Consider the following 25,453-nt stretch of genomic DNA (forward strand, 5'->3'; position numbering starts at 1 on the left):
AGTACCAGGAGAACCCATGGGGAGAAGGTGCACAAACCTTAGGATGTGGCAAACCCACAGCCTTCTGGCTGCAAGAAGGAAGTCGGCTATAAACCGCCTACAGTCTGTGAGAACAACCTTTAGGATTAATTACCATTTAAAGATCTAATCTTTATGATCTTTACCACAGACTGTCTAAAGGTTAAAACGATGAAACCAAAGAACAACGTAGGAACCGTGTTTGTTTTTTTAGCATTTTACTATAAATAAACTGGTGACAAACACAACAGATTCAGATAATAAAATATCCAACTTGTATTTCATGATCTCACAACAATCCAGCTGGTAAATTAAAAAAAGGTCCTGTGCGTCCGAAGAGGAAACTGAAAAGAGAAAATATACACGTATCAACAACACTGTGTGGTAAAATCCAACAGATGCTACGCAAAGACTTCCATTAGACAGCATCCCTGCAGGATCGTAACATTTCAGCTGAGTTTTCTGGTCAGTGCAAATAAACTCCACTTTCTTTGTAACATAGATAGTTGCCAAGTAACAAAGTACAAATACTTTGTTCTTTTACTTAAGTAGAAATATGGGCTATCTACCGGTATACTTCAATGGAGTAATTATTCTTAGACAAATCTTTACTTTAATCCTTCGTTTCTTATTTCTACTTGAGTAATAAACATTAATACTTTGACGCCTCTGCATATAGTGGCTCCCGTCCCTAAAAGAAGGTATAATGAAATTGTTTTATTAATAAAAAAAAACAAATTTACTATTCAGTTTACTTTTCCAGTGTTGTTAAAAGTAGTGTGTGTGTGTGTGTGTGGGGGGGGGTTCCTCCTCATTTTTATAATAATCTCCTAAAATAGAAACATCAGGTTTTATTTTTTCTTTTTTTTTTTTTTTTACTGATACAGTCTAGAAGCTCATCATTCAGACACATAAAACTGTGCTGGAAGCGTTTCGGCGCTACAGGAACACAAATCCACGCCTCAGTTCTTCATGAGCAGGCCAGCAAACTTTCCACAGAACGGGTTTCCATGCAGAATCGGGTCACGGCTTAGTGATGTGGACTTCACTGGTTCCGCTGCCGTTGGTTGTCGTGGTGATGATGTACTGCGTGGTGGCCTGCTGGCTCGCCGGCTGCTGCTCCAGGGGATCCGCCTGTTCCTGGTTTGTGTTCTGAGGAGCCGTTTGCTTCGTGTCCAGCTCACTCTGACCCTCTGAGATAACGAAGTGCGTCTGCAGGAGTGAAAAAGAGACTTTAGAAAAACATGACTAATCACTTAAATACTTGTCTTACACTTAAAGTGTTTTTCCAGTGGCTTTTTCTGTCTTTACTGGGATGTTCTTGAAAAAAGAAAATTTAAAATGAGTGTATGATGATGGTATCACAGCTCTACTATGCTATTGTCTCTGCTTTAAAACAATTCGAGCTGTTCTAATCGTATCTAAGTAATAAAGCAATATATAATTGCTCTCTGATGGCACTTAAGTGCAAATCTGCATTTTCCTCCAACATCGCTCATATATCTTTATCCTAAAGTTGTCTTTGAACAACTAAAGCTGAACAACTAAAATCCTCCTTCTCACATATACAGTAAAGCCTTAAATGGCCAAGCTCCATCTTATATCAGAGATCTGATTCTTCCTTATGTTCCTAACAGAGCACATCGCTCTCAAGGGCTGGTTATAATCCTGCAGCAGTGTGTCGCAGTGAACTTTTCACAGATATGATGCAGACATTTTGGATTTATGCTCAATATTGAAGCATGGTCTGTGCTATGTTTATTCCACGCCACAACACAAAAGGGGAAAACCACGAACTAGCTGTGGGTCTAGATACGGCCGAGGCAGTGAGGAAGTGGGGCAAGTTTGTCCAACAACTGAGGGACATGAGGGAGAAAAAGAGCGGGGATCCAGGTTGAAAAAGGGTCCCAGCGTTGCTGTGGACCTCGCTTCTCTAACTGATCCAACTTCACTAGTCGTTTTCCGCAATCGCGGTCTCTGCGTTCACTGCAAAACCCTACGCAGATGACCAAGTGTCGAAAGTATAAATCATCCTTCAATCTGCAGGTTTACTAGTGGTTCCTAGAATTTCTACAAGTAGAATGGGAGGCAGATCTTTCAGTTATCGTGCTCCTCTCCTGTGGAACCATCTACCAGTTTTAGTCCATGAGGCAGACACTGTGTCTACTTTTAAGGCTTGGCTTAAAACTTTCCTTTTTGATAAAGCTTATAGTGAGAGTGGCTGAGGTTGCCCAGTGCTATCTCTATAGATATGCTGCTATAGGCTTAGACTGCTGGAGGACATAGGGAACCCTTTTTCTGCTTTATTTTATCTCTATTCTCCCATTCTGCAGAATTTGTTAGTTCAATCTCTAACGTTCTGCTCTCTCTGCTTTTTCTAATAGTACCTTCATCTGACCTGTTCCTGTTTAGCTGCGACACCATCCTGGAGAGAAATATCAGATGTGCTGCTGCCATCAACACCTTTGTTTATAGATGTTGGAGATCGGCCCGTTTTTCATTGTATTCCTGTTTCTCTGACTGTGACTAACTTTATGTGTTCTCTTCATCCTCTGACATGAGAGTTGGCTTGGAGCTCGTCTGCCTGGCTGTGTGTTTCCTTTAACCCCAGTGGGCCTTCGGCAGATGGTCGCTCACACTGAGACTAGTTCTGCTGGAGGTTTCTCACTGTTAAAAGGGAGTTTTCCTCTCCACTGTCGCTACAACCATGCTTGGTATCAATGATTGCCTTCAAGTCAATAAGTCGATGCAAATAACTTGTTTTCCTTAGATAGAAAACTGAATCAATCTGACTGCATAATCTGTTTGAATTGTCTCCATTAAGTGCCTTGAGATGACACATGTTGTAAATTGGCACTATATAAATAAACTGAATTGAATTAAAGCCTGGAGATGGAGCTGGAAGTGTCAGTGGAAAATAAGAGATATATCATGTTTTTTAACCCAAGACCTTTTAAAAAATTAAAGCTACAGTTTAGGTGATTTCCGGTTTAGCAGCAGACTCTAAAGAATCTGTTAAAACTTTAATTTTTTCCCATAAATCCTGAGGTAAACTGTATTAATGTTGTAATAATCATTCCTGATTGCTACTTACACCCGTGTTCCTAGAGTATCCCATTCTCTGACCGGCTGCATTTCCATTACAAATGTGCAAAAACTATGTCCATATTATGCTAATTCAAAAAAATGATTCACAACTGCAGTTTTTTCATGAAATATATCAAATTACAATTCCACTTGAATAAGGTTGATCACATACATCTGATACATCTGAAAATAACGGCAGATAAAAAACACATGAGATATATCAATGCTTCCGACATGGCTCTAGGGAGCCCTGTCACTGCCCGGAAGCATGATCTGTCCTGCACGAACAGATTTACATCCGGTTCTCCATAAATAGTGTAATTATGGTATTAAAATTACTTATTTCTATCCTAAACTCAATAAAGAATGCTAATACACATCTTTTGACAATTTTGATGCTTTTTAGATTTCCTTGTTAAACTGCTTCTCTAACGTCATCATCGATATGCTCAGATCAGTCCGGCAAAATATGATTAAACCATGTTTATCTGCATGTTAGTTGTTTCTTTCTCTAGGTTACACACTATATACCATTATGTTAACTTGAAAAAGAAAACCAAACTCAAAAAGGCTAGATGTATGTTTGAATCCAAAGCCATCCTGACCTTTCTCTGTTCATCACTCACCGTTTTCACCTGGCTCCCGCCGCCTGCCGACGTGCTGGGCTCAGCGATCACATACTGTGCGTGAGGTAGCGTCATCATCTGGATCTCAGATGCTGTAACAGTCAGAGGTCATCTCTTAAAAAAACAAAACAAAAAAAACAAAAAAAAAAACGACACGAAAAGAACTTAGGCGGAGATTTAAAGGGACTCACGGTATCGTGTGTAGTTCCAGTTTCCAGGGATGTAGGCGTGCTGCACTGCCCCCTGCTGGGTGCTGCTGGTCTGGAGGGTTTGACCCTGAGCTAAGGTAACGGGGGTCAGCTGGGCTGGGCTCATCTCCTGGCTGGGCTGCTGGGAGGCGGGGCTTAGAGGCTGGCTGCTTCCCTGAAACCATCTTTGATGTTATTGAAAGGAAACATAGACAACAGTGAGGCAGAAAAAGGCAGATTGTGCTGGTTTACCTGTGCGGCAGCTTGTGCGGTGCCTGACGAGTCAGAGACCTGGACATGGATGGAGTGCTGACTGTAGCCGTGAGGATCCTGCAGCTGGCTAACATCCACCGCCTGAGCCTGGGAGTGAGGAGAGGAGACCTGCAGAGAGCAGGGAGTGCATTGAAATGACAGGAAGTCATTCAGTTTTTCATCATGACAACCAGATGTCCCTTTTTTGGATATGCTGAATTTGCTGTTTTTTTTTTTTACTTACTGGAGCTACCTGGACCACCTGTAGCTGAATGTGCTGCGGCTGTGACAGCCCACCTCCTGCCTGCGACACTGGAATATACTGGATCCTCTGGTAGTCTCCCTGTGTGGTGCGGTAGTCTGTGGTCAGCGTCTGAGAAAGCTCCGTCATGGCCTGGGTCAGCAGGTCGGTGGGCTGCAGGAACAGAGGGAAAACAGTGAGCATCAGACCAAAGGTACTAACAGCTCATAGCTGTCATATCTGTCCAACACTGCCATCCGTTTCTTTAATTAGCTCACAGAAATCCATCTTTTTTATTACATTTTTCATGAGATTCTTATTTAGGGTTTCCAATCTTCTGATTTGACTGTGAACGGCTAAAGAACCAACCGTCTAAACAGCAAATTATGTTGAGACATTTTGTGGATCCATAATTTCTGCTTCAAGTTTCTGCTATATTACATCAGTGGCTAAAGTTATATGAAACCACCAGGAATCTGTTTAACAACTGGCTTTCCCTCCTGAGCCAGGATTCAGAGGCATGGAGAGAAAGTCTGATAAGTCAAACCGGGTCTATATGATTGTTTAACTGAGGAGGTACTTAAATTAAAATCTTCTTGAAAACGAAAAAAAAAGAGGTTTAAATCAATTCTGCAAAGAAAACTAAAAACATTTAATTCAATTATTATCTATTTGTATATAAAAAACCTAATACATTTCAGACAAATAGTATTTCCAGATCTAATTATCTATCCTGTTGTCTAAAACCTGCATTCAATGAACCACTGAATCTAATCTTAAATGTTTGTTCTCACCACTACAGCCTCTGCAGGGGCAGCCTCAGCGCTGATGACTGTGGGAGCGCTGCTGATGACTGCCGCAGTCAGAGATGCCTGGATGCTGTTTGCGAACTCCGGGTGTTTCTTTCTGATGTGCTGGACCATCTTAGTCTGAAAAACAAGCCCCTTATTCGTTAAGAACTGCTTCAAACCGAACAGACGTGCCTGATCGAGACCTGCTAACCTTGCTGCTGTATTGTTTGGCACAGTGTGGGCAGCAGACTGGGGCTGTTGCAATGGTTCCGCTCAGCTGGGTGTGAGTACTCAGCATTGGGTCTGGTTCGCCAGGAGCAGCCGGGCGCAGCTTCCGGATGCTGGGGGGAAGCTCTGCTCCTGGATGATTCTTCAGGATGTGAGCTTTCCTCTTACTGGCGCTCTTATAAACCTGCAGACATCATTCAGACATCATTAACACGCTGCTTTGTGACCCAACTTCACAAACGCAGAGTGAAACAAACCTTGTCGCAATATTGGCAGAAGTAATCCCTGTTGGGTTTGATGATGGGGAGTGTTAACTCAGGCACGTCGTCGATCCGCATCTCCGGATGCCGTTTGGACAAATGGTTCACCTGCAAACGCAAAGTCAGAGCCGAGCGAGGTGGAAATCAGCAACGTGCCGAGTTCTGAGAGCTGCGGCTCACCAGCATTCCTCTGCGCCGGAACCCCATCATGCACAGTCTGCATTTGAACACGAAGCTGTCCAGATCGGTGGCGGGGACCTTGGTTTTATGGGCTTTGGAGTGGTGGGTCCGGTCGGACTTCTTGGCCTCTCTGTCCGGGTTGTGCATGCGCTGCATATGTTCACGCAGCTTATCCTTTCTCTGAGGAAACATAGATTAAAGGTAAAAGTCTGCTGTGTCAGAGCTAACCGCTAATCCTGCTGAAGGTCACCTTGAACTGTTTGCCGCATGTTGAGCACAGGAAGTCCTTGCGGTCAGAGTGTCGCAGCATGTGGAGCCGCAGCTTGTCCGGTCGGCAGAAGGCCTTCTCACAGTCAGGGCACTGGAAGATCTTCTCTGAATGAAAGCAGCGGATATGCTTCTTCACCTACAGAGGAGCACAATTGTTCACAGATCCCTAAATCATCATGGTTCATTTTAAGCATGGATGCATTTTAACAAAGCATCTTAATGTTTTCATTTCCACAGTGGAATGATTCTAGAACATCCTCCTGAATCCAAACCAGCTCAAATATGCACAGACAGCTGCTCTACAACTTTCCAGAGCATCACCAGATCTGTGGGCTGACAAAAAAACAGAGAATCAACGTCTTATTACTACCAACCTGCATGAAGTCGGTGAAAGTCTTCTTGCAGGTTGGACAGGGGTAGCAGCCATTCACAGAATGGACGTCCACATGGTCCTTCAGCAGCTCCAACCTCTCAAATGTCTCCTGACACAGAAGGCAGGAGTAGGAGCGGTTCTCCGTGTGCATCAGCAGGTGGTCCTCCAGAGCAGAGTCGCTCACAAAGCTTTTGCAACACAAGTGGCAGGAGAAGGTGTAGGCGTCACGGCCGTGGATCCTCAGGTGCAGATCCAGCTTGTCTTTGTCCCGGAAGGCCTTGCCGCATAGCGTGCATTTGAAAGGGCGGAAACTCTTCCTGATGAACAGGTGCTGCAGGGCTGCATTCTGGGCGCAAAGAGCAGGAGATCAGTAACAGAACCTGCAGGGTTTGGGTTGTTTTTGTTGGCTTCTCTCAGCTTAAAAACAGAAGAGAAGTCTAAAGCGTGGGAAGATCCATGTCGCATGTAGAAAAAAATATTTCCATGTCATCCTCCAGGTTTTACCTACCTGTTCATCCGTCTGCGAGGGAAGCACACATTGAGGAAGGAGAGACACAGCGTTGTGAAGCGTAAAAACAGATTTCTTTTTTTTAAATGGCTCAACAGGAAACAATCTACAGCCTCACCCGGATTTTCTTTGCACGGTGCATGTCCTGGGATGTGAGGTGGGATTCTGGCTGGCTGCTCTGTGCCGGGTCCTCCTTTAGTGGAACAGGCAGCTCCGTATTAGCGGACTCTGCCTCTGGCTGTAGGAGCGGTTCCTCGGTCAGGGGTTCCAGCGGACCCTCGTCCTCAGTCCCAGCCTCCACCTCAGGCTCCATGTCCACTTCCTTCAGCCCGTTCTCTGCTCCCTCTTCCCGCTCCTCCAACGCTTTCTCTGTTAACTCCAGAAGCTCCTGATTTAAACAGTGAAAACTTTTACCATGATGTTAGTCAGATAGAAATCCATCTTTCATCTTTTGCTTTTAACCTTATATAACAACTTTCTGTTGGTTACACATTTTTAATAACTGCTGCAGTCAATACCAGCCTTACTTGTATTTGCATGTCATTTATTTCTTTATATTCACATTAAAAACAATTTAGCTCTTCTGGTTTAAGAGGTTTAAATGTCACAAAACAAATCAAAAGAGTTTTCTTACTCCTGCCTTGTTCCCATTGGTGTCTACAGGTGTGTCCATGCGGATGAATTTCGGAGGGCGCCCTGGTCTCCTCCCCGTCCCAAACCTCTTCCTGCCCCTCCCTCTGCCGCGGCCTCTTGATCTGAGAGCAGACACAGATCAGTTGGTGCGACTGTGATGCTCACAGAAAAGGGGGAAAACAAACAAACAAACAAACATGTTTTCACCTTGAAATGGAGCCCAACTTGTCGTCGTGCATGTTAAGATGCTGCTGCAGCTGCTCCGAGCTCACGAAGCGCCTGTTGCACTCGTAGCACGGCCAGTTCCACTCCTGCTCCTGGAGGGCTGGACAAACAAGGCAAGCTGTGCTTTAGGACAGAGAAATGCTGTTTTCTAGGCCAGGCGGCGTCAAGCAAAGTCACCTTTCCTCTCTTCATCTGTAACATCGTGGATCTTCTGATTCACAAAGTCTGCATACGAGGCTGCATACCACACCTGCAAAACAAAGCACCGACCTTAGGAACTTCTCGCTCCTCTCTTCTTCTTTTTCTCCTTTTTTTCCATCCGGCGTTCACCGACCTTCAGCTCCTGTTTGGGCTGGATGTGTTTGATGGTGGTGTAAAAGATTTCAGAGCCGTACTGATAGGCCACCAGGTTCTGCTCCAGGTGATTCTGTGCCGGCCTCACAAACATCATCCAGTTGCAGCTCTCCTCATCAGAAAGGTCCAGCCACACGTCGCTCGCCTTCTCTCCTTCCTTCTCTGCATCCAGCATGCAAAGCTGAAAACCAATTCGTGAATCAATTAAAGGTACAATAATTTCTCTCTCATTAGATACAGATACATCTAAAATATTTTGAATACAGAGGGAAAAAAAAATAGTCATTTATTTCATCAAGAGTAAAACATGTTAAGTAAATTAATTAATTACACCAGAGGCAAACGTGTCACACCCTTTTTTTCCAGAAATAAAAACCTGGGTGTTCATTCACCGAAGCATGAGAAGATGTACCCTTATGGCATTATTGGAGCGGTAATTATTATGCAGATTTATATTTCTCGGAACGAGTGCTGACTTACGCACAGGTGGAGTGCTTCTGAAGTAAATACAGGGTTTATACAGGAATGATTTTTAATGCTCTTTGAATGCTCTTAGAAATAATTTCAATGCCATCAACAAATACCCATGACTCTCATATATACACGGCAAATTCCTTCTTCATCTTTTCCGTCGGCAGGCTGCAATTCCTCAATATCCAGCCACTTTTGTTGAAATTAGCATTTTCTCCATTCTCTAGGCTTTTTTTCTCCGCAACGAGCTTCTTTTCCGAACATACGCCTTTACGATCAACTGGAAGCAGTTCGTGCAAATATATCCGATATATTTGCAAATATATATATTGTTTAATAAATTGTTTTTATAATTTTTTTTCCTAAATAAAGCATCACATTTAATGAATTTTAATGCATTTCCGGCCTTAATTTAAAAAAAAAAATATTTAATGACTTTAAATCATTTTTAATGACGCGCAGAAACCCTGTAATAAGGTTTGTTTAATCTAATGTGATGTGTTCGTGAGTTAAATTTACTACGAGAATATGAAAATGTTGTTGCATGAGGCCAAATGTTTTTATCTGGGTCGTCAAATCTTGTCCATAACCGTGATGCTGCTGTAGCTGACTGACCAGAACCCCACAGAGAATCTATTGACTGTTTTTATGAGGACTGTGTGAGCACAAGTAGCCCAAACTGCTAGTCTGTGGAGTCTGATTTTTCCTATTTATTGATTAAATGTAATACTCTGCTTTTGATTGAATTTTGGAGTTTTAGTTATCAGTAAACCATCAGCATCATATTACCATTGTGTCAGGGACATAAAATAAAATACTATTTGAACCATATATAAACATATTAGACTGAAGATTCTGATCTGATTCGGCGATTGGTGTACATTTACAGACACATTCGGATCTTTTGAGTAAAAAAAACAATACATTTTAGGAGTAAAGATATTTTTTCCCCTTTACTTCATCCACTGGTTCCTGGTCCTCCTTGGTGGAGGAGCAAACATGCCATCCTGCCTCCTACCCCTGTAGCGAAGGAGCATTAACATAACATACTGCTGGTCCTTTAATTTAAATTCCCACCAAAATAAAAAGTATGATTAGATGAAGGTCCATCATTAAAAAAACAAAACAAAACCAAAAAAGAAAAACACATGAACAGACACAACTGATGACCTGAAGAAAAAGAAATGTGAGAGGCAGGCACTAAGAGTAGCTAAAGTTGAGGATGAGCGAAAAGAGTTTCTTTAATAAACAAGCAGCTTCTTCTTCTACTATTAAAGCATTTCCATAAAAGTCGACAGTTCTGTTCATGTTCAGATGATTAAATCTGATTGCCCACTTGGTACAAGTCATGTAAACATGTCAAGGTTGGATTATTTCCTTTAGTGTCATGTAAACAGAGATTTTTCATTTCCAATCAACCATGGTTTAGATCGGATCTGGGAAATAAAACGCATAGAAACTTAGCAACTGATGCTTTTTTAAGGCTCCCCGAGTCTGAATCTAAATCTACCTCCCTGTATATTGCTCACACCCCAGGGAAAGTTACACAATATAAGACTCAAAATGAATTGTTGCTATGGCGACATGGAAACTGTCTTTATTGCTTCTCTTAAGATCGTCTCTGCTGTCTGTTGTTGTCTTTGTTCAGTAAAGCTAAGTTTTCTTGTCTTTCCCGTTCTGAGGAGTAATTATGAAAACCGGGCCTCTGCTTCGTTCTTTCTGAATATCTGGGTTTTTTTCTGATTAATAAATTATGCTAAATGTAAAGAAAAATCAAGTTACTCATTTTATTTTTACCAAACTGAAACTAGCCAGATACTGCAGTCAAACAGGGCAACCAATCCATGATACTTCCACCTCTATGCTTTACAGTCCAGGTGAGGCTCTCTCCCTGATGTATGCTTTCTAGTTCAGTCATTGCTTTCATATAAACAGTAACAGGGCCCTGCTGAGTAAATGTTTTTTTTACCACCATGAAGTTCCCTCTGCCTCTACCTCACAGGAGAAGCCATGTCTTTACAGCCTGCACGAATTGAATGCTCCCTGGCCTGGTCTTTCTTACTTACCTTTAACTGAAAGTAGTGTTCCTGCAGCTCACTCTGTGGAACCAGTGGTCCCTCCACAGGGCCGAACTGTGTGCGTTTAGGGATGCGCCTCTTGGAGAAAACTCCTCCCAGGAAACGGTCGATGTAAAGGATCTGAGGCAGACTGGCCCTGGCTTTGGACAACACGGGCCGGTTGGGAATGGGATGCAGGGGGCCGTGTAGGGGACAGTCTGACGGGTTGGCACTGTTACACTCCTCACACCCTGAGACACAGCAGATAAAAACAAGGAAACATTTTTAACTATAAGTTTTAATAGGTGTATGAAATAGCAGCGGTTTATTCCTGAAAATGATGTCGGCAGAATCATAAAAATAATGAGAAACTTCAGGTGGAAGTGAAGTGGAATTGTGCCGGTGTTCTGTCAGATGAGCAAACCCATGATATATACCATATACCTTTAGATTATCCCTTTAGTTTTGTACGAAAAATTTATTTTAAACTACCCCGACAGGCGTGTATCCCTTTAGTCATGTAAAAAAAAATATTTAATTACTTACTTTTTGGTGTTTCTTGAAGCGTATTACGATCTGACTTTAAATTTTTTTTGTTGTAAATGAGTAAAGGGATACACGCCCGTCGAGGTAGTTTAAAGTCAATTTTTCTTACGAAACTAAAAAGGATAAACACTAATCTGACATCTTGCACATTCGTACTGACTTGGGTATGCTGATCTGACAGAACACTGGCGATGGAGAGCTTTACTCACAGAGGGTGTGGGGGTCAAACGGCTGAGGGTGTCGCAGCTCCCAGTCGTCCATCTCCGAGTCTTCGTCCTCCACTTCGTCCGAGTCGTCTGTGGAGTCCGTGGCTCCAAGCGGGCTGCTGGCCGGCTCTGCCATGTCACCCATATCTGTCAGCGAGTTGGAAAGCTGCTCCTGTGTGGGAAAGTGAGATGGAGACGACCTAAATTTTACATCTTAGACTTTGTTGGAATGCATTTTTAATTTCTTGAGGAACTCGACTTTTTCACAGATAACAATAATTGTTACCTGGGAAACAGGCTCTAGAATGGCCTGAGGAGCATCGGCCACATTACTGAGAACATGCAGGTTGGCAGCGTTCACGTTCTGTCCACCAGGCAGGAGAACTGTCACCTGAAGGGGGAAAACATTTGATCAAATATGAGTTTGTGAACAAAAAAAGAGCAACACAGCAAGTGGGATAAGGCCAAGGAGGACCTACCTGCTGAGTTGTGCCATCCTGCTGGATGTAAGCCACTTGTGGCTGATCAGAAAACACAGTCTGATGAAAAAAATAAGCTTCAAAACTTCAGTTGAAATAAAGAATAAATTCGACAGAGGTAGTTCTGGATGTTATATTTTAGTCTGCTCTGACCTAAGGTTTAACTCTTCTTTGTCAAAGAAAGGAGCCTTATTTTACCTGAGAACCATCTGCAGGGTGAATGTAGACTAAAGTGTGCTCTGCAGACTCCACCGAGGCGTAGGAGTTCCCCTCTGCTGTATAGACCACTTGCTGCTCCGCCCGCTCCGCCTGATCGCCGCTGTACACAATCTGGGCCACAGTGCTGCCTTCGAAATGCACCTGCAACACAAACCCTTTAAAAGCGTCTGCATCCTGTGAAACGCATTAACTTTTGTAGCTAAAAGGTGACCTGAATCACCACATTATTAACCTCTCTGCTTCACCTGCTGCTGGGGGGGTCTGTAACAGTAACAGCTGTAACTACGACTAAGCCTGATTTTCTTGTAATATCCTGAAGTTAAATAAGCTGTCTGACTTTATACCTGTGTTGAATTGTTTGAGTCGCTGTTGACCGCCTGGCTCCACACGGCGGATGGTTCCTGCTTGGTTTCCATGGCTGCAGCCTAACAGGCCCTTCACCATCCACCTTGATCCTCTCCAGGGACGCAGTGGGATGCCTAAAACACCCAAGGTATTTGTCATTCTTACATGAACACATGTTAATCTGGTGGTAATGCTGCCAAAAACCAACTGAATAGATTTGGGATGTTATGAATTCACAATTCCAGCTTTTAAAGCTCCGCCTTGTTAAATAAAACATTATAAAGAAATATATGAATCGGGAGATCGGTTGAAATCATGAGCTTTGCTTGATTTTCTATTGATTCTTTGCCATCACATGGCTCTATTGGGTTAAAAAGGAGATATCACAGAAAAACTCAGTGTTTTGTTGGGTTCATCCTAGTAAGGTAAGCTATGAAAAGCAATGACAGCTGGTAAAAGGAGGTATTAACTAAATTAAATGTTCATTTAAAAGCAAACAGAGTAAAGACATACAAATGATTCTGCTCTACATTCATGGTATCACACATAAATACTATGTCTTAAGTTGGATTTCAACAGAAGTTTCAGTTATTCTGCAGTTTCTTGACATATGACTCTAATGTTGTACAGCAGCTAGGGCTGCAACTAATGATTATTTTGCAAATTGATTAATATGTTGATTATTATTTTTTATTATTATTATTAATAATCAGATAGCAAAATGTTCCTTACAAAAGATTTTTTTTACAAACTTAAACCACATGAAACTTAAACTTTTCCACTTGAGGAATTTTGGATAGAGCATATTAAGGGATGAAAACATTTTTTTAATCTTAAATGAAAAATGTTTCTATATATATATTTTTTTTTTTACAATTCTGTAATAAGTGGGTTCCTCTGTAAGCTAAAGGAATTGTTTACAGTCTCTATACTCCAGTTAACGTTTAATCGATTACTAAATCAGCTGAAAATTATTTCAATTATCGATTAATCAGGATTAATCCGATTATGGTAATTGTTTCAGCCCTAGCTGCAGCCGTACAAAAAAACTTTAAAAAGTAAAATAAAATTCAACATCTTTAAGAAGGGGACATTTCCTAAAAACAAACAAAAATGTAAAACAAAAAAAGGTTCAAGGAAATTGAAATACATGTTCATTGTAAAAATGAACATCAAACTTTTTCTAAAGATGTATCTTATCTTCTTTCAATATTTTACAGCAAAACTAATAAATCTGCAGTATTTCCATGTGCTTTATGTGTCAAACTACCACAAAATCTTTAGCTATTTTTGATTTTTTTCTATGTATATATATATATATATATATATATATATATATATATATATAGTTCAACAAAAATTTGAATTACTTTAATAGAATCTGTCTGACAACATGAAGTAGGCTGAAAGAACTCATAAAGGAAGACATCATCACAGTCAATAAGATCTGTTTATCCAAAAATGGTGACGATAATATCATGATTTGTTACTGATTTCCTGCTCCAGAACCAGGGCAACTTGTCATAATTTATGGAACAAAAAGTTTCGTTCTGTACCAAAAACAGGGTCCAGACCTTTAACTCAGCCACATCCATGTTATGAAACAGTTTAATATTACAAAGCACATCTCTAGGGGAATCGCTGAACAATTTAACATGTGAAAGTTTTGTAATGGCCTAGTCAAAGTCCAGGCTTATATTCAACTGAGATGATGTGGATGAGTTTAACCTTGTCAATTAAGCTTTAAATATACGTTTTTGATTAGGCCAAGGCTCTGGTTACTATGGTGAAAGGCCTTTTTATATAAATCAGTCAGATTAATTACAAAATGTAATTTTTTAAATACTAAGGTAAAGAATCAAGCATGAAAAAAAAACTAACAGGGAATTACTCAACTTTTTCTAACTACTTTCTTATGCCATCTGTATTTCATATAAAGGTCTATCTGTGTACCGTTCTGAATGGAATAAGATACCTATTGTATTTATTATCTAATGGGGTCCAATGACAGGTTGTGATCGCCCATATAAGCCGGTGTGTTCCTGCGTGGACAGAGCGGACACATTAGCCTCTCAGCGGGGGAACGTTTGGCAGAAAAAGGCCGGTTTGATCAGCAGGCCGCCCAGGAAAAAGGCATCTTAAAACAGACCGGAATTCTACTGAAAAATCACATATTATCGGATCTTGCCAACAAACGCAGTTGGTATAATCAATAAAATGTTAATTTCCCCCCCTATTTTAACCCCGCAGGTTGTCGGTCCCAACCGGACCATACCACAGAAAGCAGCGCTGTGGGAACCCGGGCAGTTACTGCGCAGCGACATCCCCAATACAGCCGTGTAGCCCCGAAGTAAGGCCGCACAGTCCGACTAAGTCAACTTATCACATCGCAGAAAACTGCATTTATTATCCACTTACAAACGAATGTCATTTTTAATCCAATAAGGACCAAAATATTTGGCTAAACCCACCCGTCCCCCATTTCTAGTTGCGCCCAGCCCTTGGAGTCTGCCGTTGAACAAGGAAGAACAGGCTCCATTTTGGGAGGGACTAACAACAACAGCTACATCCAAAGAGACCTACACAAAATAAATAGATTATTCGCCGCTGGATATGCGCAAAAACAACCCGATATTTTAATTTGGAAAAACATAAACATCTTCGTACAAACGAGCTACGAACATGATCTCAATTTAATCGTCTGAAATCTTACATTTTGTGGAAAACGCACAAGTTGTTCTTACCTCAGAATGGTAGCTGCAGAGATGGCTGCATTTCATATATTAACATAATCTGCTTAGCAACACGCCAGAGCGCGGCCTCTGATTGGTGGTTGTAAACTTTGGCGCAAAGGGACTATTACCTGTTTTAAATCGATATTTCATCAATCATGCTGATAAATGAATTGCTTTCGGTACATTTTCTCTCTAACTAAAGACAATGTTGAGATATATGAATACAGAGGGACATAGTTTTTAAATTTCTGTATGCTAAAGCACAGCCAATCAGAAAATTGAAATACTCAAATTGTCCAATGAAGTGTTTAAGCGAAGTTTGGCAGCATTTTCATTCCTAAATTTAATCTAGATATAAATATAATGATTGGATCTAATTGATCCAACTTGTCTCTTTTTCTAACAATATATTATAATAAAATATATTTTAATATAATTTAGTATGTTGTATTAAATTATATTATATCATGTTTAATTATATTATATTGAGACATAAAGAATTAGGATTTCTTTTGAGGCTACCTTTTACCTTTAACTCTCAGATGTTCAGGATGAAAGACCAAAACTGGTTTTGTTTTTATGTTGTTGTTGTTTTACCCCTTAAAAGTCATATTTACCAACAATTATTGCATTTCCCTGGAGCTCTTTTGCAAATGCATTCGCAGAGACAGTCTATATCAGTAGCAACAATGCTCATATTAAATTTACTCCATATACAGTTGGGCTTTAAAGTTTACATTCCATTCCATTAAAAACAGAATAAAAAAAATCAGCTGTAACAAATAAAAATGATTAAAAAAATGAAAAATGTTTTAAAAAAGTATATATATATATTTAGTTCTGTATATTTCTCAAACGGTCTGGGTAAAACATCGTATAAGGAATTTTATAACACATTGTCTCAAGGTAACCACTAAAGGGAGCCAAACACTCACATAAAGAACATCAACAAATACGAACCTTAGAGGGGTTTGGGTTAATCAAGAATAAAGGAACTCATAATTAAACCTATATCACAGAATATTAACCAATTCTATCAAGCAATTTCCCCTTCACTCTTTCTTTTAAGCTTGTTTTAAAATAGCTGAGGTTTACCTGAGGTGCAATCAGATCATTTGTTGGAAGCTTAAACTACCAGAATGCTTCTAGATAAATAAGAAGCTGAGTAACTAAATAAGCTGAGCCACATAAATAAACTGTAGAAGTCCTCTTTGGACAAATAAGCTAAGTAAGAATATCAAGCTCATTAGAAGGTGATCATAAGGATCTTGGTGGAGCAGCCTCAGGAAATTGGTTTGAAATTTATGATATAAAAGCCGCAAGAGTTTCTGAAGCCGTCAGGTTGCTTCAGGGGAGAAGATTCTTCCATGTGTATTGATCTGCTTCAACCGTGGACAAAGATGAATGTCCGACGAACATCAGGGAGAGCTCCTCATGTGGCCGTTCCACCCCTGCAATGAAGCACATGAATGAAAGGCAGCATCATACTGAGAATGTACTGATCTAAGGAGCAACAGACACAGTAGAGAAGTTCACACAATCGGCAGGAATGTTTTGCACTTTAGAGACATATTGCCACGCGAAAAGTGTTTTTTCATTTACAAAAGAATTAACTAAGCAGCTCCTCTGTAAAGTTATCTTTCAGGAACATGCTTTTATTATTTTATTTTAGTATATTTATATCTAAGAACTAAAAAAAATGTAGACAAAACTCAGTTCATTTTTACACATTTGCTGACCTATGTTTTGAAAATCAAATGTCAACCTCTAATAAAAATGAGGTTTATGAATTTTAATGACTGCGATGGATGGATGGATGGATGGATGGATGGATGGATGGATGGATGGATGGATGGATGGATGGATGGATGGATGGATGGATGGATGGATGGATCCTCTAAGAGAAAATCAGAATAAGAAAACACTAATTAAAATCATGTTTTTTAATTATTTGTTTTTAATTCAATTAAATTTGAATTCAGTTTATTTATATAGCGCCAATTAACAACCCATCTTATCTCAAGGCACTTTAAAGTTCACCAGATCATACAGTCAAAGTGATTCAAACTTTTCTATCCAAGGAAAAGCAGCTGATTGCATCGACTCATTGTCTTGAGAGCAATCCCTCACACTAAGCATGCTTATAGCAACAGTTGAGAGAAAAACTCCCTTTTAACAGGAAGAAACCTCCAGCAGAACCAGGCTCAGTGTGAGCGGCCATCTGCCGAGGCCGGCTGGGGTTCAAGGAGACAGAAGCAGAAATACAAAAGGCAACTGTCAACCAGCCCCACAGGCGGCCGCATCCAGGAAACACACAACCAGACCGACGAGCTCCGAGCCAGTTCACATGTCAGAGGATGAAGAGAGCACCAGTGGTTGATAAAGTACTCAACAGTAGTACTTGAGTAAAAATATTACTTCTCATAGTCAAATCTTACTCAACTACAAGTAAAAGTTACTCAGTCAAATGTCTACTCAAATTAAAGTATCGAAGTACTCACTTTTGAAAATACTTTAGTATTCAAAATAGTTTATTTAAAAGTACTTAAGTATTCAAAATGATTAATTACATGTTCTAATATCAGTACGTTTCTTTGTAATTTACAGAGTAGTTCTACCACCTGGTATATTGCAGAACAAACAAACCAATAAGTAAACTTGAGTGTCTTAATTCTCCTCACACTTTCACTGTGGAACTGAGGGATATGGTTGAATCTATTATCAGTGAAACAGCACTATGCTGAAAAACAGGCCAAGCTCCAAAGTCTATAAACAAAGGCGTTGATGGCAACAGCCCAGCTGATATTTTTCTCCAGGATGGAGTCACAGCAAAATAGGAACAGACCAGATGAAGCTACTATGAGAAGAAAGAAGAGAGAGCATAACGATAGATATTGAACTAACAAAGTTTGCAGAATGGGAGAATAGAGATAGAATTAAGCAGAACGGTAAAACACGGTCCCTATGAGCCACTCTAACTATAAGATTTATCAAAAAGGAAAGTTTTAAGCCTACCCTTATAAGTATTTGATTTTGCTGCTTTTGAATGAAGATAATCACTGATGTATCTGTAAGAAAAACCCCGTCAATTAATCTATATTTTTCTGGATGGATTGATGGATGAATAAAACTTAAATTGTTTCCATAACAGGGAGGCATAATTTATTGCTGTTGGCATCTGAATCGGCTGTTATTCATCCTTTTTTTTTTTTAAATATACATTAATGTTTAACTACAGAGCCGTAGCCAAAAAATCCAGTCAATAACCAATGTACATTGAGGGGTGGCCGAACAGGAACAACCACAACATCCATGTTTTCTAAAAAAAAGACTTACTATACTTTCCTACAGCCTTTGCTCACAAATAGATGCAGATATTTAAGCATCCAAAGTTCTTTCAGGTTTGAGATCTGGGGCAAATATCTTTTACATTGTCGTTACCTATGTCATAATTGGTTTTATTGATCTGACCCACATGCAGAGAACCACTCAGAGGCCAAAGCCAAAGTTTAACAGGTTTATTGAATGTAGAAAAACACTGAAGAAGAAGCTGGAACTCAGCGGACTGGTGAACCGGAACCGGAAAGTGTTGGGAGGGCTCTTTGTTAATCCTTGAATCCAGCTGGTGGGGGGTTAATCCAGAGAAGAGAGAACACGTTGGAGAGCAGACAGGCAGACACACGTTGGACCCAGAGGAGTAAAGGAGCGTACTGTCGCTTGGTGTTCCAGATGAGGACTTGAACGGATCATGTGGAGATTTTCCCCGGCTCAGTGTGAACTCAGTAAATCCTTCCAGGGGGAGAAGGTCCAGGCTATCCAGTTGCACAGGAAGGCTTCCCAAAACTAGCAAACACTCTGGCCTCGAGATAGTGACAGCCCGCTGCTCAAGTACTCCTCCGGTAATGACCCAACGAGCCGCAGGTGTGCAGGGAGGCCCAACGAGGACAGGGCAACCACCTGGTGGTGGAGAGAGGAAAACACAAAAACAACCCACACAAACTAGAATCCTAACAACCTACTTTTATCAATAGTCATTCTGCAAAAAAAAATTATATTTACATGTACTAATATCCACATTTAATTAATGTTTAAGTTATTATTAAAGTAGCTATTTATCTCTGATTTCACTGAAGACTCCTAGATGACTTGCGGAGACATAATTTTATCTTTACCCTGCAAATAATTCAAAGTTTAGTTTTGAGAAAAGCATAGGAAAGGATTCAAAAAATGAATTTTTGAGGGTATTTTTGGAAAATACAAACCCTATTGAAGGCATTTGTGTCCATCAGCCGCCACCCTTAGAGTGTCCCCACCAACTTTCATTACAAAGTTATACCCATGTCTGTGTGTGACCACTGGCGGTGTTGTGGCCCAGCTTTGATGACACAAAAAAGTGGAAATCCACAAAGGCCAGAGATGCACCATGGACTAATTTTACGCAGGCAAAAGAAAAAATGTTCCAGGTAAACTCCTTTAGTTTTCTCAGTTTATTTTTCCCCAGGCAAGCAAACAAAAAAGACAAACATTTCCTTCATGTTTCTCTTGCACTGGTAAAAAAAACACCATAAGCCCACCCAGATGCATGCGGGTCCTACCATTGACTGCCTATTTATAAAAAAAAATTCACCTAAATTAATCATAACTAACCAAAAACAAAGGAACATGACCAAATAACCAAAAAAACATAATCTCATAACAGATATCAAACAACAAAGTAAAATAAACTTAGTTAGATTATGCACAAAAACAAAAAACATTTTTAATTATTAACAAAAAATAATTGGCTCCTACAGGCGGTTCTAGACCAAATGTACCAGGGGGTCGGTGTTTTTCCATAGTGGCACAGAAAAGCATGAAATTCAAATATATCAATATAACATTATGAAGTGAAATTTCTATTCAATTATTACAAATTAAAAAAAATGTCTTATTAGATCAATATACATTCATAATTTAGAATTTTTACATATTTTTGACTTAATTTAAGCAAAATTTACAATTTTCTATATAAATATATAAATCTGAATTAGAACAAAAAAAAACACCCGATAAATTCAGCTTTTTAAAAAAAAGTATTATGTCTTCAGTACAGGGGCCATAATAGGGGCCAGGAAATGATCTACGGGGGCACTGGCCCCTGTTGGCCCCTGTCTAGAACCGCCCATGGGTGTGAGAGAGCAAAGTAGCCTAATAAAGAAATGCCAAACACAATGGGATTCAATGGTCAACGAGAGAAACTGGAAAACCTTTACTAATAAAATGTTAGTTATAGCCCCATAGTAGCCGCCTGGTGGCGCTGTTCCCTCTTCCTGTGGCCCAGCTCAGATGAGGGGGGTGTAAATGAGGGAGGAGGCAGCAAAGGCAGATTTGTCCACATTTCCACAGCAGTCTGACACAGAGGCGCTTCCCAGTCGAGCTCAGTGAACAAAACCAATCAGGGAATCTCTTATTTTAGCCTCTTTGATTTGGAAAGAACCCTCCTTAAATACTCCCACTACCAGTCTTTTTGTTTTTCTTCTTTTTTTCCTGCTCTCCCTTCCTGCGGACGCCTGGGCGCACAAACAGCTGAGGGGATATAAGTAGTTTCCAGCAGAGGATCAGGAGCGCCTGGAAGATGGGTTCAGTCCCACTCATATCTGCCCTCCTCCTGGGGGTCGTGGTTCCTTCCCTGGCCGGGTACATAGAGGTAAATCTTTCTGTTTATTACTCTGATTTAAAGCCAAACCATGCCTGTGGAGGGAGCCATAAGAAGCAATCATGTCGGTCTGTTTATTTGCGTCTTTGCGCATTACCTCTCCTTATGTGAACTGTATTGATCGGGCTTTATGCCAACAAGTAGCGGGGATGATCGCCTCCGTTTATTTTCCTTTTTTTTCTTTTCATGTCAAATATAAGATTATAAAATGATACAAGGAGGGTTTAATTATTAATCAGCTGGTATCCAGGTCATTCTCCGCCTCATTCCTGAGCTGTGATTGCAGTTTTGTCAGTGGACAATGTGCGGCCGGGGTGTCCTGTAGTAGGAGGTTGAATAACAGCAGAGTTTTTGCTGCAGAGATCAAATGAAAGACGCACAGAGGGGCCTACAGGGGACACAATGGCTTCTGCAGTGGATCATAGGGAGAGGAAATCATTTAGGTCCAAAATGTGGCTTTCCTGGTCAATAGGGCAGTCTCCTTCTCTCCTATAATACATTTACGGATGGTTGCAGCTTAGTTATTGACTTGCTATCCATTGAAAGTGCAATTCAATTCAATTTATTCATAAAGCACCAGTTCAGAGTGAATGACATCTCAGCACAGATGGTCAGATCAATCCACTACAGTATAAACAGAGGCAGTCATTTATTTAATTTCACTGCTAGTTTCTGTATGATGAAGCCATATTTAGTTTATAATACCAAATTGGTATAATAATTGGAGGAACCTCAGACAATTGCTTCCTTAATTACAGAAATCCCACATCCTGAGCAAGCACTTGAAGACAGTGGGAAGGCAAACATGCTTCTAATGGGAGTAAAACCTGCAGTTGGAGGCCCTCTGCAGGCGGCAATGATTCATTACAAAACATTATAAGGTTTTCATTATGTTCCTCATGCACATGGTCACAGTAGGAATTCACACCACTTGTTGTTCTTTTAAATTCAACACCAATATGTGCCTCTCCCTCCCCCTGAAAAAGGCACCAGCAGTATGTCAATACAAATGTTTGCCAGTGTTTTCCCATAGAGGAAGGTTCAGATTTCCTGTGTCCATGGAAAGAGCAGTGTTTTCCAAATGTTACACTCTGGAATCCATTCTCAGGCCTTTGTGGTGTTTGCAAACAGTAGAAACGCAAAATAACTTTTTTGTTTTCACCAAAACAAAAAAAGCGGCCTGTAGTCGGGGCCTAAACAGTCGCTCACTCCGCTAAAACCAACAATATATAGAAGAGCAACAATCTATCACATCCTTATCATAGATGGTGCAATTCTTTTTAGAGTTTGCTTTTTGCAGCCATATTGGATTGAAATGATCACAGCACCACTTTTTTTACACTACAGACAAGGAAACAAGGATTTAAACCTCAATACAAGGAGTCCATCCAATCCTGTAAATTAGGAGGGACATTTAGGCCAGAGCAGAAGTGCGTCAGTGGTCACCATGATAAACTAAATAGTGCTGCTAATGAGGAAAGAGGTAGGAAAAGGAAGCAGGAAGCTTCTTATCGATAGTTCATCGATAGTTCAGTGACACATGCTAATGTAAAAACCTTCACATGTTTTGGGTTTAACTAAAGAGAGCTACATTTGTGTAGCCTGAGTTGTTTTTTTTTTAGTTCTTTTTTGAAGTCTCAATTTGAAGTCCAGATGGCTGAAGGGTGTCCAGATACAGTTCCTTTCCTAGACACAATGATGATCATATTGTTACCCCATAAATGGTGAAGGAACAGGAGCTAAGGGCTACAGTTTGCAGTGTTCAGATTAAGGGACAGAGAGGCTATGGTGATGTGAGTCAAACATTTCTGAAGAGCAGAAATAAAATGTTATGTGTCTAAGATACTATCTGTTGAATACATGAACAGAGAAGAGTGTCATAAACTCTATAGAAGTGAGAAAGGAGGAAAAAAAAGCCTCTGATTACTTTAGACAGTCAGAGACTTTGACTCTTAGGATAAGCTTTTTTTTCATGGTTCGGGATACAATAAAAGATTTCCCAACTCTTAGCTAAACAATATCATGTAAAATCTAAATTAACACTGAATCGAAATGTGTACTAATCTAAAAAACATAATGGATAAAATAGCAGTTGATTCAGTTTGAGTAAAGTGGGCGTTCTTTTCTCATATGTTTTGTCATGTTATTATAGTTTTTGCTAAATTACAGTTCTCTGCACCCTGAGGGGTTTTGACAGAAGTCCTAAAGCAGTGAGAGAGGCATGGTGGTAAAAGACGACAGAACTCACTACATTTTTCACATCCAATTTTTAATCAGATTTTGATGTATACATTGAATATGTGGAGTTTAAAAAGAGTAGTTTATATATAGATGTCTCTGAATGTGAAATCACACACCCAAGGTTTCCTGTTTTGCTGTAAAACCATAAAGTTAATCAAAGGATTTTAATAACAGTTGTGTGAAAACCATAAAAGGTATGAAAATTCTAATCCAGTTGATAAAAGACCACCGCTCAGTGACCCGTTTAAACATTTAAAGGTGCTGCTGCTGTGAAAGAAGTCTGAGCTACGGGGCTACAAAGATGGCCGGGTTTTCTCGCTGCTCTCGCCACAACCCCATTAAAATAAAGGGGAAATGTTTCTTGCCAATGTTGTAAAAATTTCACAATCTGATCTCAACGAGTCATTTCACCATCTATCCAGTAGAGCTGTGTGTTTTAAAGTAAATTATGTTCTTTTTTAGTTTTTTTTTTTTTTTAATTATCAGAGATTAGCAGAGATTGTGACTCAGTGAAGCACTACTAAAATATTAGATTGAAAAGGAAAAAAATAGGGTGTTTTTAATGTTTAGTTATACTAATATAAAGCTTGTAAGCAGAAGCTTTTTTTTGTAATGATCACAAAACAAAGCACTTCAATCCCCTACTTCCCCTTCTGTGGAGTAGGGGATTGACTCCCCTATCTCTGCTCAAATGTGACAAACACTTTCAACAAGATGCCTCCTCCCGGCCCTGGCGGGTGTTTATCAAGAAATGGTTCCCCTTTCTCATTTTTGGAGCAACAACAAAAAAGGTTAACGGCTCAGCCATTTTGAAGCTGTGGAAACATGGATCGTGTGTGGAGGCAGCAGCGGGGTGGGGAGCGATGCTCGTTATTATGTCCACAATAAAATCTGCTTTGCTGCACTCTGAATAAGGCCAGTCTTTCCTGTGCCGCAAACATATGGATCTTCTTGCAGATTCTCTATAATAATTCATTCTTTCAATTCCACAATCTTTATCTTTTTTTTTTCTTTTTTTTTTGCATGTTGACTGTGTGATGCATCCTGGCAATATGTGTGGTTCAATCATTGAATAATGTTCGAAATCCTGGCCTTTTTCTTAGTTATTTCTTGCAGAGAATATGCATATTTCATAATATTTTATCCCTTAAAGTCAGGGTTGGAGACAGGAGCTAAAACACGATTTTTAAGGGCTTATTGTCACTTGATTGGATCAATTGATAAATTTAATCTAGCTCAAAATTAAGTTCAGACCTGATAGGAACTGGAGATGTTCATGTTGAGGCAGGACAGCTGAAAAGCGGCTTCCAACATGTGTTACCTGCTGTTTGTCAGTGAATCGGCCTGCAGAGTTACATATTGCTGCTCCGTCAGGCTTCGTTGCACTCCAGCACCTTTAGCTGAGGGTTATAGGCTGCTGGGAGTTGCTTACTTCTCCTTTGTCTCTCCTGGTTCCTGCTTTCCAATCGTTTTGAGATTAAGCCAGCTTTTTCAGCTGCATAAACAGTTGTGTTTTGGCTGCTACCTAAGAGGAGGGGCCTAAATCTGAGCTTTTGTTTTCTCATCTGGAGTTTTAACCCTCATCTATGTGAGCATCTGTGTCGCAGATCTCTTGTTATCTAATGCCCAAAGAATATGCGTTAAAAAGCAGGTTTTAAGATCATTCCATGTGGTGGTATGAAATCCAAAGCGAACAGCTGGAGCTCCTCTGGAGTTGATATGCTGTTCAGGGTGCAGGCTAGTGTCAACTATGTGGTTCACCCAGAGAGTTGCATCATTCTGACTTATTTGCTGATGCGGCTCCCTTTGGGTTGATGATCACACTATCTAAAATGCAGACTCTGTGCATTACTGTCAGCTGATTTAACCTGCCAAGGATTATCTCCAACATTACAACCCGTTACACAACATGACATCACATTTTTTCTGAATATTAAAAATAACCATCTAAGTTAATCAGGTTATATTAACATAGTGCAATCTGCAACCACAGTTCAAACCATTAGATGCATTGTATTTATTATAGGTATGATTCAATATTGGCATGCTGCTCGTATCACAGCAATCCAAGGTTTAAAAAAGTCGGATCCACCAACCAATCAAGAACAAAATGTCACTACTATTAATCTGAGGCATTATAACTAAGAAATCCCATTGTAAATCATTGTAGAACTGAAATAACCTATATATATATATATATATATATATATATATATATATATATA

The 25,453-nt window shown here is 40.1% G+C and overlaps 2 protein-coding genes across 9 annotated transcripts in view; one reads left to right on the top strand and one right to left on the bottom strand.

Moving 5' to 3' along the window:
• Positions 1-834: 834 nt before the first annotated feature.
• On the bottom strand, positions 835-15,356 carry prdm10 (PR domain containing 10). Of its 4 annotated transcripts, none has more exons than XM_015384155.1 (24): positions 15,302-15,356; positions 12,557-12,691; positions 12,192-12,353; positions 11,994-12,053; positions 11,801-11,905; positions 11,518-11,686; positions 10,772-11,013; positions 8,215-8,415; positions 8,058-8,130; positions 7,863-7,980; positions 7,657-7,777; positions 7,141-7,410; positions 7,023-7,034; positions 6,516-6,860; positions 6,122-6,277; positions 5,872-6,051; positions 5,689-5,799; positions 5,415-5,615; positions 5,207-5,341; positions 4,416-4,586; positions 4,172-4,300; positions 3,923-4,094; positions 3,732-3,823; positions 835-1,230 (listed from the first exon to the last, which is right to left on the bottom strand). In XM_015384155.1, exons 2-24 carry the CDS (start codon positions 12,626-12,628, stop codon positions 1,042-1,044), a joined length of 3,486 nt encoding a protein of 1,161 aa, XP_015239641.1. In that variant the 5' UTR covers positions 12,629-12,691; positions 15,302-15,356; the 3' UTR covers positions 835-1,041. The 4 variants fall into 4 exon arrangements, with proteins under 4 accessions (XP_015239641.1, XP_015239639.1, XP_015239640.1 ...); XM_015384153.1 differs by lacking the exon at positions 15,302-15,356 and adding an exon at positions 15,029-15,241 and having other exon boundaries at positions 1,020-1,230; XM_015384154.1 differs by lacking the exon at positions 15,302-15,356 and adding an exon at positions 14,976-14,995 and having other exon boundaries at positions 1,020-1,230.
• A 5,189-nt stretch (positions 15,357-20,545) lies between these two features.
• Positions 20,546-25,453, top strand: part of aplp2 (amyloid beta (A4) precursor-like protein 2) — an 81,510-nt gene continuing 76,602 nt past the window's right edge. Inside the window, exon 1 of one of the 5 annotated variants that reach the window (XM_015384186.1) lies at positions 20,546-20,978. In XM_015384186.1, the coding sequence (XP_015239672.1) occupies positions 20,907-20,978 (72 nt within the window). In that variant the 5' untranslated portion in view covers positions 20,546-20,906. The remainder of the gene's footprint in view (positions 20,979-25,453) is intronic. The other 4 variants (XM_015384183.1, XM_015384181.1, XM_015384185.1 and 1 more) reach the window with 4 other exon arrangements.

The sequence above is a fragment of the Cyprinodon variegatus genome, unplaced genomic scaffold (assembly GCF_000732505.1).
Source record: "Cyprinodon variegatus isolate N-32 unplaced genomic scaffold, C_variegatus-1.0 Scaffold306, whole genome shotgun sequence".
NCBI lineage: Eukaryota > Metazoa > Chordata > Actinopteri > Cyprinodontiformes > Cyprinodontidae > Cyprinodon > Cyprinodon variegatus.

Excerpts from the sequence above, each read along its gene's own strand:
- prdm10 (XM_015384155.1), bottom strand. The coding sequence starts at position 12,628 with ATGGAAACCAAGCAGGAACCATCCGCCGTGTGGAGCCAGGCGGTCAAC. Across the intron at positions 8,131-8,214 it reads AGCCCAAACAGGAGCTGAAG|GTGTGGTATGCAGCCTCGTA; the intron begins GTCGGTGAACGC and ends TTTGTTTTGCAG. Across the intron at positions 4,095-4,171 it reads CCGCACAAGCTGCCGCACAG|GGAAGCAGCCAGCCTCTAAG; the intron begins GTAAACCAGCAC and ends AGATGGTTTCAG.